This window comes from Pleuronectes platessa, chromosome 4, assembly GCF_947347685.1.
Source record: "Pleuronectes platessa chromosome 4, fPlePla1.1, whole genome shotgun sequence".
Lineage (NCBI taxonomy): Eukaryota > Metazoa > Chordata > Actinopteri > Pleuronectiformes > Pleuronectidae > Pleuronectes > Pleuronectes platessa.
In genome coordinates this window covers 29849027-29862444 of record NC_070629.1, presented here as the reverse complement: position 1 = coordinate 29862444, position 13418 = coordinate 29849027, and the positions used below count along the sequence as shown (strand labels likewise).

The 13418-nt window shown below is 41.5% G+C and overlaps 1 protein-coding gene across 1 annotated transcript in view; it reads left to right on the top strand.

Moving 5' to 3' along the window:
- The window catches only part of slc4a4a (solute carrier family 4 member 4a), a 29821-nt gene extending 17679 nt beyond the window's left edge, over positions 1–12142 (top strand). Inside the window, exon 6 of the mRNA XM_053421123.1 lies at positions 11962–12142. Coding sequence (XP_053277098.1) covers positions 11962–12142 — 181 coding nt within the window. The remainder of the gene's footprint in view (positions 1–11961) is intronic.
- Positions 12143–13418: the final 1276 nt, after the last annotated feature.

Genomic DNA, 13418 nt, shown 5'->3' with positions numbered 1-13418 from the left:
TGAACCAGGATCAACTCGTGCGAATAGAAAACTCTAAGTTTGATTAACAGTGAATTAACAACGTGCAGATGAGGAAATATTTTTTATCACTTTTTGACGCTTTACTTTCTCTAATTTTTCTTTCACATGTTTTCTCAAAAGCTTTTGTTACTCGTTTAAATTAAATCGAACTCGGCTCTGTTTTTTAAATGATTATATATCGTGTGTGTGTCCGTAACCTTTTCTAATGTCATTCCTTTGTTTTTCATTTTGCTGGTTAGAACACAGTTCAGATAATGGTCCGGTTTTCCTCAGCCAAACTTTAACTCTAGGTGCATATCATGTACTTGCTTGTGCTTTACCTAAGTGGCTTATAAGAGATTGATCCAGACGGGAACTGATGTGATTTGATGAGAGGTTTTTTTTTCTTTTGGTCTCAGCTGCTGTTGGAAATATCTGATGTGAAAAATGGCTTCTTCTTGTTTTTGTGTATTTAAAAATGGACAAATTTGAATTTTTATTGAGTTTATCTTTATGAGACACTGGTGTGCACGTGGAGGGGGACGTTGGCTCCAGATGTTTCTACTGCAGGAGGAACAGATCATCAGTTTGTGGTTGTGTGCACGTCTCAGCCGATATATAATTATATGAATTTGTAGATGATAAAAACTTAATCTGAGGTTGTGTAGAACCAGTGCCTGTGTATGTTTGTCCACTAGAGGGCACTGGCGGCTCATTTTTTAAACTGTAAAATGTCCTGAAAAGTATTTTAATCACAATTTAAGAAACAAACAAAAATGAACAGGACCCGTCTCAAGTCTCTCAGTCCTGAATCCACTTCTTTAGATTAATCCAAACTTGTATCACACGATCACGTTCATATAAATCCAGATAAACTTATAAGTCATGTATCTATAACCTGGATTCAAGCTTCAATCACGATTCATAATCCAGTGAAGAGAAAATAAACCTGTCTGTGTGATATCAACTGGGTTTTAGGGAAAACACACTTTGTTCACAATGTCAGAGAGAAACTACACTACCCACAATCCTCAGGTGTAAGAGTGACAGCTGTGATTGGTGAGGGTTTGTCCTTTATGATGGAAAATGCATCATCCAGTGTGACACTACGTTTACCACAGAGAGGAGAAGAAGAGGCAGGAGGTCACATGGTTTTATGGGATGTCTAGTTTCCTCCGCTCTGATATAATAACACTATTTTTCTTCCTTCGCCCAATATTAATTTCGCTCTGAATCAAAAGTTCTATTGTCCCGATTGATCTCGTAGCTGCTTCATGAAGGAAACATCTACAGTTTAAAAGAGTCTCGCTCTCTAACCTGCAGGACAAAGAGACACAGTGTTTTCTAAAGGGCTCACTGAAGCAGGTCTCAGATCAGATTTGAAACTGTCGATCTAAACTGAAGGAGCCTCCTCTTCCTCTGTGAATCCTCTGAAAACCTGTCGACTCAAACCAAAACACAACACACGCTCGTTTCCACCGTCTGTGAACTCTGTGTGTTTCATTTGCTTCTGTGAACCCGGGACGTTAACGTGTTGTTAGCGTGTTGTGATCCGTCGTGTGAGCGTCACACAATAATCCAAAAACCTGTGGGTCGTTGTAGAGACGGACTCTGATACTTCTCTTCTTCTCTGATTAGTATGTGCGACACTTAGAGCCGGTGAAATGGTTTATTTTAGAATTTATATTTTTCAAATGAAATGTATATTGAAAATAAACAGAAATAAACAGACAGTGAAGTTGTGTTGCTGCTTTTTTTTGTCTCTCTGGGGACATTTCACTACACAAACAGTTTATAACAGATTATAATCAGATCTCATGTGTTATAATAAAAGTGAAATAAAAGTGGTTGCATTCACAGATAAAAAACTGTTTTACTGTAAATTATAAATTATAAATCTCATTCACCATCGATCGTTTTCCAAAATCCTGAATGTCACTTATAAATATTGTCACTAAAAATAATGAAGACACAAATACAGTTATAAATGTTTTCTTGCATCATCTGACATCATTCTGCACATAAATATTATTATCTGTATATGATATGATATTATATATTATATGATTATTAGACTACTGTATATCTACACGGCTGCCCTCATCATAGAGTTTTTGACTCAGTACCACCCTCTAGTGTCAGAACTGCAACATTACACCTGCCCTCCAACAGTGGAGCAACAACTTAACAAACAACTTCTGTTATAAGTTTTTACCTTCAAATATAAATCATAAATAATTATAATTAAACATTAAAAAAAGGAAACTAATGTGAAGGATTCCAATAAAACTATCTAGAAAACACAGTAGAGCTGTAACATGAAGCTGATATTTATAATCCATAGTTATGCTTCATGTAATTTTTGTGTTTGTCCTGTGGATAATTGAGAATAATCTCTTTTTGATTGATGGGGAGCGACAAGGAGCAGGAAGTGTCCAGTGTTTTCATTTCATTATAAAGACTTAAAAAACAAAAATAAAGGTTTCAGTACATTTCAAAAGCAACTTCTGCTCTTCAGAGACACGACCGGTTTCTACTGAGTCCATTTAATATGTGAAGGTCGATAGAGAAGATTAGGACACTGGGTGATGGGCAGTGGAGGTCAAAGGGGAGGGTGTGTGTATATACATGTATAAATATAATCAGCCAGTGATGAATGAAAGAAGCAAAGAAAGAACAGAGACGCTGCACCGACAGGCACACAACAGCAGGGTTGTGTTGTTTCCTGGGTGCTGTCGTGTGTGTCTGTTCGCTGCTTTGTCAACAGGGTTTATTATGTTTTCGTGGGAAACGGACAAAGACGTGTCAACATCGACGTGAACAGAGAAACCTTGAGTTCAACGTGTTGACAGAAGCAGAAAGTGAAGGAACGAACACAGACACAGAAACAAACTTTCAGGGACGTTCGGCTCAACTAAACAAGAAAAGTTTTTATTCATGAGTTTTCACCTCAGGAGTTCAACCACGATTTGATTCTCACTTCAGTGACTGATCCCGTCTCGGCGTTCATCTTTTTGTTTCTCTGGCAAACCTCAAATGCCTGCACTGGTTTTTGGTGCGTTCCCAGTTTGAGCCTCTTTCTAAACCACTGGTGGAGAAACCTTATGTTAGGATTCAGTATTTATCTGAGAGAGGAGTCTGATCCTAGTCAGACTATTAACGTTAATGTTTTTAAAGAGAATTCCACCAACGAAAGGATGTTGAAATATTTGAAACTTTCCTGCAAACACAGTCTGATGGAAAAACTAAATATTACATTTCTTCACAGGCTGTAAAGTATTTCATAACCTGAACGCAAAACTTTTAACTAACCTAAGCTAAAGTTTGGGAGGGATTTTAAGGCTGCAGAAAATCCTTCACCTGCAACTGTCTCCTGAAGTCATTCAAGCTGCAAACTACACAAACACATCAGGTCCCTAAGTAGAAAAATAATAATGTGAAGTGATTTGAATTAAACCCTGTGGTTGTTTAGCTCCACCGGCCTCAACAGGCTCAGTCCCTCAATGGGCTCCTGACCTTTGACCCTGGGACAAACTCAGTTCACCTGTGAATCCAAGTGAGAAGTGAGGTTATGTCGTTCTAACTGTGACCTTTGACCTTTCATCTGTTCCCTGAAGACGTCCTGAGATATCGTGTTCACAAGGGGAAGTTAGATGGACAACCTGAGAACTATAACACCTCCGGCCACTGGGTGTCGCCACTACAGAGATAGATATATACAAACAGCATATAAAAGAAAAAGATTTTAAACTTTTGTGACAGGAAAGACAGTAAAAGAGAAAAAGAAAGAAAAGAACGAAAGACAATTGAGTTCAGACGGAGGAGACGATCCACAGAGGAAGGAGATCTCTCTCTCTCTCTCTCTCTCTCTCTCTCTCTCTCTCTCTATCTCTCTCTCTCTCTCTCTCTCTCTCTCTCTCTCTCCTCTCTCTCTCTCTCTCTCTCTCTGTGTGTTTCTGTGTCTGAAGATCCAGATGTTGTTTTTGAAGCAGCTTCACTTCCTTATCTTCTGAAACTACAACATGTGGAGCGTCGCCAGCGATCGGCTGCAACGACCGAGAACGAGCACCAGATGGAGCTGGACAACTCTGACATCATCACGACTCTGACGTCATCACGACTCTGACGTCATCACGACTCTGACGTCATCACTACTCTGACGTCATCACGATTCTTACGTCATCACGACTCTGACGTCATGACGCTGACCTGGTGAAATAACTCCCAGTGGGTCCATTTAAATAATTGATGAGCAATGCAACAATTGAATGACAGTTCTCAAGAGGAGTTAATGAGAGTTATATGTTTCATCAGTGGTGTCGACCAGTCACGACACAACTCACATTCACCCAACACACACACACACACATTCACTGTGCACTTCTGTTCTCTGCACTTATCACACATGCACACGTCGGTGAAGCAGCTGGAGCCGAGAGGATCAACAGAACTCTTCTTCTCCATCCCTGCTGCTGGGATCTGCTCACCAGACAAACAAACCAACCCTGTGCACCTTCTACACTGTTAGTAACACATCATTATCCCTCCTCCTACACCCCCCCCCCCTTCCTCCTCCTCCTCCTCCTCTTCATCCTCCTCCTCCTCCTCCTCCTCCTCTGTTTACCGTGTCCCTGCTGCTCCTCATTGTTCCACGACATTCAGCCGGTAGAGGAGGAGAAAGAGGAGACGCAGCGATAATACAAGAAAAACATGTTTTCAGCTCAACATTGAAAAAAAACATTAAATATTTCCAGGACACAGAATTAAACCCAGAAGATGTTTCCTGGACCAGAATCAATACTAATCAACAAAAGTGATTTCTATGAACCACAGGTTCTCATTATGTTTATAATTGACACCTCGGCTGTGTCTGGAATCACGAGTCTCTAATTTGTCTGAGGATTTAGAAAAATAAAAAGCTGTCAACAAACTGACAACTTGTCAACAGACACTTGTTTACCGTCAGTTTGCTTCACCCTGGATGACACAACACTGAGTTTGAACTTCTCTCTCCCAGGATCCAGAAACAAGCACAGACACGAGCGCCGCCATCTTGTTGTCTTAAGAGCTGATCGACCAATCATGAGCCAGTCTCAGCTGTCAATCATGATGTTCCTCACCTTATTTTACATATCATCAGGTCACTGATTAAAAACAAACTTAGCAGAAACACAAACACTTCAAGAACAAGCAAATATTACAGAATCCAATTAAGAACAATTTAGTGTTATATTGAATTGGGGAAACAGGCATTTAGATATTTCATCTGTCTTATTATTATCACTATTATTATTTACTTACATTTGAATCTGAATTTGTTTCCTGTTGTTCAACCAACACCAACATCGTTTCTGACAGACGTGTCCTTTAAGTGTCTTATCATAAATTCGTCAACATGAAACATAAAACATGAAACATAAAACATGAAACATAAAACATAAAACATGAAACATAAAACATAAAACATTGAAACATAAAACATAAAACATAAACAGAACTGGTGTCTACGTCAGAGCAGCATAAATGTTTGATTCATGTTTGGAGGGGAGAGTCACCCCAGTGGTACCAGTAGGTTCGTCCTCTGAGACCATGAACACCTCCACAAACTGGGCCAGTTATGTCTTTATGAGTCACATGGCAGCAGGTGGATATGATCAAAACACATTGTCCTCAGCAAAATATGTATTTTATCTTTCGCAGACATTCAGTGATGAAGTGAAGACAAACAGGAAGTTGACCTCTCAAATAGATTGTTCCAAAAAGCAACATGTCATATAAAAAACTGTTGACAGTGTCATGGAAATAAACTACAGATGAGGAAATGAATGGAGTTCTGGGTGATCGCAAATAGGTCACTGCTGCATTCTGAAACGTTGGTTATGTGTTATGCATCTGAACAACTGTGATAAGATATATGAGATAAGAAGTTCTGCCACTGACATGTTCAGTGACTTCCTGCAGCGTCTGATCAAGATAGTTTGAACTTACAAAACATTAAATGGAAACCAATAGGTTGTCAACGGCCTGATGCCACTAATGGTCGTTGGATAATAAACTTTGATAACATGTATTGAAATCTAGATTTTGATGTCAGCCCCTAAATGGACTGTTTACCATAAACACAATGCAGGGCCACTTTATTTACATTTTGCTATTTCAAGCTTTCCTAAAACCCCCGGCACCTACTGTAGATCCGCTGTGGAACTATTTCATTGCATGCATTAATGTATCAGGAATAACTTTAAAATTAATTTAACCCAAACAGCTGCTCACTTTGCCCGGTTCTGGACTGTAGTGTGTTACAGAGTTCTGATGTAATAAACAACACATCTGTCTTTGTGACTCAGAAAGCTCCTCTGCATTCACCCAGTAAACAATGAGGATATGAAGGTTATGTGTGTTCTCTGAAATCCATCAATAAAACGTTATTATTAGGAAATATTGTTCATTTGATCTTCCTGTGTGAACTCTATGTGTGCCCTCTGAAGTGTTATTAATTTGTTCAGTAACATGTTGTTGTCTGCTCGTCTGTCTTTTGTGTTCTGTTGAAAACCAAATAAAAGTTTGTGATGAACATGATGTTCAAAAACAACTCTTCCTGTCACGGAATAGAAACCGAGATGTAAAGATAAAGTTTGAGAAGATTTCATCTCTGCAGCAAAACAACTGTGAATGTACCATTTTTTCCTGGGGACAGTTTTCATTGAGTGTATCTCATGAACTAATTTCAACTGTGTGTATTGTGTAACATGTGTGAGGGTTTATGATTGAGGAGGTACTGCACAGATAAATGTGATTTTTGAGCTGTGAAATAAAAGTGGAACGGTTCTATGTGTGGTTTCACGTTCATGTACAATCCTTTAAGGCCAGAAGATGTGTTATGGTTTCATGAGGCGTCCATTTATTATGGTTATGTCCCGTTTACTACACACCAGCATTTTGAGCCATAGAGGACAGATTGGAGATTGCTGTCGTCGGAGTCTGACCTTAGTTCTCAGGTTGTACTAATTTTGACTTATTACATAATTATTTATAACAAAATATATTACAGAATACTAGATTTATGGATTGAACATGGCTCATAATGCCAGTGTTTCAAACCATCTTGATCTTTCAGGGGCCACGGAGAGTCCAGCGTTTGGGACGTTTCTCCATCATCACATAAGTATATGAAGTATATTTGGGGTTAATCCTTAAAAAGGTGACTCAATATTTCAATACACTTCATGGGTAATGAGATTATTTCAGGAGGATTAACACAGCCTGGCATATGTCATTGATTAGCAACATTGATTTTTACGTATTATTATTTTTAGTGTACTGTCGTGTATAAAAACACTCCCCTCTGAGCCCTAAAACTGCTGTAGTATGCTACAAATATTAATAATTGGTTTCACTTTAAACAATTTTATTTTATTAACAATATCAGTTCTCATGAATATCAAATAATCGTTAATTTTCATAATTTTAAACCCTATAAAAATTCCTGTTTGTTTAATGACCCACAGCTTTTCTATAAAAAAAGATATATGTCACGGATAAGTTACAAAATACATATTTTTGAGATTATCACAGCCTTGGATATGTCAACACACACACACACACACACACACACACACACACACACACAGAAAGCTTAGCATGCTGTAACTCATGTGCAAAATAGAAGTTTCAGTCATAATATTTCATCTTTTGTTTTTGAATGTGCAAAGGCAGAGACTAACATCAAGAGAATTAAAACATGAATTTAAACCTTTGTGATTTCTTCCATAAGAACGTAAAGGAATAACCTTCTCTGTGTGTTTGTAACGTGCACAGTGAGCGTGATCACGTGAACCGACCACAGAAACCTTCCTCTGATCTAAACCCTCTTCAGCTCCCCCCCCCCCCCCCCCCCGCTCCGAGCTGCAGGAAACCAAACCGGCGGCAGCAGCACACTGTGCACAATGAGCCGAGTGTTCAGACTCCTGTGGACCAGAGAGGGGGGGGGGGGGGGGGGGGGCGTCCAGCGGGACATGTGTGTGACGGGTCGAGTGTGATGACCGGGGGGAGGGGATCTGAACCCCCCCGCTCCCCCCGGGGACGAGGAGCAGCTTCACGGCTCAGAGGGTGAAACTCACTTCCAGGTAACCTCCTCTCCAAACGTCTCCGAGCAGATGCACCTCGGTGCCCCCCCCCACCCCCCCTCCCCTGATGTGTTGACTCTCAGTCAACACGCAGGCGTCTGGACAGCTGGATGTTTGGTTTGCATGGCCGGGCAATAACACTCTGGCCTTTGGAAAAACAGCGTCCTCTAATCTGAGAAACGCATCACGCCGTGAAAAGCCGCCTCCATCAGTTCCACTCGGACGAGGCTTTTATTTCTGAGAAGCGTTTAGTGGAGAAAGAATCAATTTCACGCGGTTTCACCGGGAAAGGCCTTCGGCTCGGTTCTAACACGGATCCCTGGCGTTATTATCATCTGATTGAATTGAGTCTTTTGGAGAAGGCGAGTTTCAATCTGGGCCGTTCCTCATCTTTTTCACGGTTATTGAAAATCCCGCTCCCCTGACACGTCTCTCCCCCCCCCCCCCCCCCCTTTAACTCGAGAGCTTTGTATTCTGCCTCCAGTCGGAGTCTGTGATTCTCCTTTTGGAGGAATTCATATTAGAGTTATTGTTGTGAGACACGGGATCGATCCCAGACGGGTCCAACGGATCCATTTAACCACAGAGAACACCCGGTTATCAAATCAGCAAAGTATTAAAACTGATAAACTGATAAACTGAGATGAAAGTTAACTGCAGACGATGTGTTCTTATTCAGCTCTGATGTAACGGGTCGGTGTGGAAGTGTGTTTGTCCTGATTGGCTGGCAGACGATGAAGCTGTCGCCTCATTGGTCTGAACTCAGCAGCTGATGTCAAACCGAGGGAGAGTTTCACTGAACTCTGATCCCGGATCTGTTCGGTGTCACCGGATGAATCTTAGGTTTCAGTGCTCGAGGGGCTTTGTGTTGAGTTGTGTGTTCACTTCTGTAAAACTTTGTCGCTGTGTTCCGACACGAGCGGGGGAAGGAAAGTTTTCTCCAGGTTTAAAGAGCATATTTAATGATATTCAAGATCTTTGTCAGGTACGACAGCTATGAAGGAATAGAAGGGCTTTATATTCTCCCCATTTAAATAAAGGAATCTACACCGAGTCGTCCTCAACCAATCCCTGAAACACCAGCTGCACCGAGCACCACACGGAGGAGGAACATTTGATTTGTAATATTTGGGGCAACAGGTATTTTGCGAGTGGCCCCTTGAGGCTCTGATCCATTTTGTCCGGACCTCACCAGAAGCAGAGGAGCTGCTCTATCGCCTGAAGTGGCTCACATCCGTACACCGTCCCTCAAGGACGCTCTGCAGGCTAAAGTCCAACCGGCTGAGGGACACGTGTCCTCACACGTCGTCCAGAGCGAGACGGAGGCAGCGTCCTGAATAAAGTGATGACTTCAGCTGGAAGCAGGAACATGGTGAAAGGCTGCGTCTGCATATTCATCAACCGTCCTCAGTGTGAAAGCAGCTTGATTATGTTAAGCACTTAGTGTACACACACACTCACACACACACACACACACAGAGCTGCTGAACAATCAGACGACAACGCACGCACACACACAGGAACAGGAGAGAACAAAGCGAGTGAATCAACAGTTCACGTCCGTCCTTTGTTTCAAATCCCTGTTTTCAGCCGATACGACAACGTGATGATTTAACACACTGACAGTTTCCCACGCGCAGCTTCAACACAACGCATTGTGTGTTCGATCTTCGAGTGTGTCTCTCGTTAGCTCTAAAGATTCTATAGATGTGAAGAGAGAGAACTTTATTTCTAGTCTGCACAATGACAACACCTCATCATCGTCTGGCGCCCCACAAACAAATAAATATAAAGTTCTGCTTCCTGTGAACATGAAGTACCAGTGGTACTTTTCAAACATCTACACATAAAGTTTATCTGACACACAAACAGTTTCAGTACGAGGATGAAAAATGAAGACTGAACTCATGATGAAACCAGAGAGCGGATTTTCACTCCTGAAGCTTTAAAACATTTTTCCAGCATAAACATTTCAAAAGGAATTCAGAGAGAAGTTTGAGTTCCTGCAGACGGTATTTCTTATTTTTATTTCACAGTTATGCAGTAATTTTTATTCTTTTGACAATGGCCCCTGATTCATATATGATTGATTTTCAATGGAATTTGTGAAAGAAAGTAAACAATAGAATGTTGATCCGACCTGGACGAGGAGGAAAGAAGAAGAAGAAGAAGAAGGAAGTTAGTAACGTGAGGTGAACAATCAGGTGGAACATGACTTTGCACTGAAAGCTGATGATATGAATCATAAACAGATTTGCTTCTCGTTTCCTTGAATGTGTTGACGTCCAAACTCCAGTCGGAGAATAAAACAAATAAGAGCACAACCCAGGTAATAAAACACAAAATAAAGCTTTTCCTTAAATCTATTCTTCCTTTTAAATCCGTCTCTGCAGCTTCGGCTTCATACGGCTGAACGCTGCAGGATCCCCCCCCCCCCCCACCCCCCCGGGCTGAATCTACACAGGTTGAAATCACTGTCACCGCCTCAGAGACTGTTTTCACAAACAACCCCATGTGAGGCAAGCTGCCTCCTCAGTCCTCCAGCGAAGACGCCTCCTCGGCTCCAAAGTAGAAACTAAAAATAAGACAATGTCTCCGGCGTCTCCTTGAAACAACGGATCAGTCAGTGTGTTGTCGGAGGAATTCTTTAAGCTGCATCTCAGGTTCCTCCACTGTGACACGCTGGTTGTGTTTGCAATCCCGAGACTGACAGTTTAATTATCTCCAGAATAACAATATTGTTTGTATTCGCCAGGAATTTGTTTTTAAAAAAACCGAAGCAAGAAAAGACGTGGCGTGTTTTCTGAATATTACTTTTTGGAGCAGCTGCAACGGGGAGGAGAGGAACGATGGGATCAGAGGTGTGTGTGGGGGGGGGGGGGGGGGGGGGGCTCGTGTGATTCAGCTCTCACTTGTTAATTGGCCTGGGTTTTTTTTTTTTTACGTCCACATTTGCATTTCAAAAGGTTCCCAGCAGCTCCTGATACCTGCTGGATAAGCTGTGGAATCACTCGGGCGTCCATTAACCCCGAGCACCCCCCCCACCCCACCTCTCCAGCTTTGAAGTTCAAGTCCGGCTTTGGATTCCTGTAATTACGTGGGATGCATAGATGCATACAAACAACCTGTAGCAGAGTATTCTCATGTATATCAATTGTTCTGTGGAACTCACTGTGCTGCTGCCAGTTCTTCTATCAGGCAGGTAAACAAACACATTCTCCGAGACGTACACTTTTCATTTGACCATATTTCCTTTTGACGTATTGAAGGTCGTCCACTGAGGTAATAGGATTTGCAGTCGCTGTGATTTCCCTCTGGAACGTGGGTCTGGTGCAGCAGCTAATGCAAACTGTCCCCTACAGGAAATGAAGCTGTCTCTCCTTCTCAAGGAGGAAAAACCCCAAAGCAAGCAGTGAGACTATTTCTGTTCTTAGAGTCTGGTGAAGCAGTTTCCTCCAAAACTAAACAAACAAAGACTTTATCTCCACAAACAAGTAACGAAGATTAATACATGGAATTCCTCTGAGCTCCATCTTCCACAGCCATCTCTTTTATATCCTGATAAAAGCCACCGTGCCCAGATTCACTGTCCTGAGGCCAGAAATACTTACTGTACTATCAGAGGAAGTATTCATCTGCTGCCAGAGAAGTCTTTTTCATAAATGAAACTTGTCCCCGGGAGATGCAGAGTTGAATTTTAGGTCACACAATACATTCAATATTAATACAAATTTAATAAACAGGCGACAGGACAAACTACAGCACAGGGTGTGGACGATAATAACCGTCCTGTCAGATCAGTTTGATTATCTGATTGTTTTTAATCTCTGCACAGAAACTATGAGAAGTGCCAGAATGATGAAGAAGAGTTTGAGGACGACTCACTAACGAGGAGGAATAATTCTGAAGAATCGACACAAGACGAGAGAAACACAACGATCCCCCGAGGTTTGAAGAAGTCGGGCGCTGAACTCAGACTTGTGACATTCTGGTTTCCAGTGAGATCGAGTCCCTGAATCATGCAACACTCTGCAACTGGAGAAGTTCCCTGAAGTTAGAAGGTGACTGGAAATAAAACCTCCTCCCTCTGGGTGTGTGCGTGTTAGTGTGTGTGTGTGTGTGTGTGTTAGTGTGTACCTTCGTGTGTGGCACTGAAAACGTTTGTAAATCAACCAGCTCTCAGGAACTTGTGCTGATTCTCCTCCTGCTCCTCCTGAAGGGGTTTGAGTCGATCCGCTGCCTCTGGAAAGAACTCCTGAACTCCTGATGTGACCGGGGGGGGGGGGGGGGGGGGGGGGGGGGGTGGAACCAATTCCAATGATTGTGGTGCATCGACCTTCAAATGACCTTTCCCAAACAATCAACAACATCTTTTGCTTTGTCAAAAAGCAGAAAACTGATCTCAGGTGACCAGAAACAAAGCAGCAGCAGAGAACTGTGACTAAATCAATGCTTTTTATCAAATAATAATCTAAATATATATATTTTTTTAATAAAGGTATTTGCAAAAAGGCCTTGAAAAGTTTGATTGAAAGTTTTTTGTTTAAAAGCAGTAAATACAGATTATTTTCACATGCAGAGATTTAAATTTGCGTGTTTTTAGTCGTCTTATAACTAAAATGCATTGACTTAAATGTTAATATTATTTGGAGTGTTGAGATACAGTTTGAGAAAAGGTTACACAACTCCACACACACACACACACACACAAACACACACACACAGAAAGTAATATCTACAATAGATTCAGTGGATTTGTTGGAGGCTCATTTTTTATGAATTTGGTCAAATCCATCTCTGGAGGGAGAATGATCTGCTCTAGGCCTCTCCAGAGCAACAGGAGCTCCGTCATGTTCGACACCAACGCCTCACAGAATGTCACACAACACAAAAGTCCTCAGCTTCTCAGTCCGAACAACAGACGATGTGGCATCCGGCTCGTTCCAGTCATAGTTCCATGTATAAAGACGTCAGAATCGGTCTTTTCTAATAATAATTATATTAAATAATAATGAATTTTATTATCGGCGCCTTTCACAGCACTCAGTGACCTGCAGGGCACAGAGGGAAACTCTGAGTGACTGCTCTACAACAAAAGAAAGGTGATTACAGAGCTCCACAGGGAGACTGATCCTCCACAGGTAGTGCCTCAAGCCTCGTATCTACAGTTCATATGTGAGGTAATTATCATCACCCAGCTGCCGCAGAGTTATTCAAATTGTGTATTTAAATAACCTTCACGGTTCTGAACATATGTAAAATGTAACAATGATTACCTGTAATAATGATAAG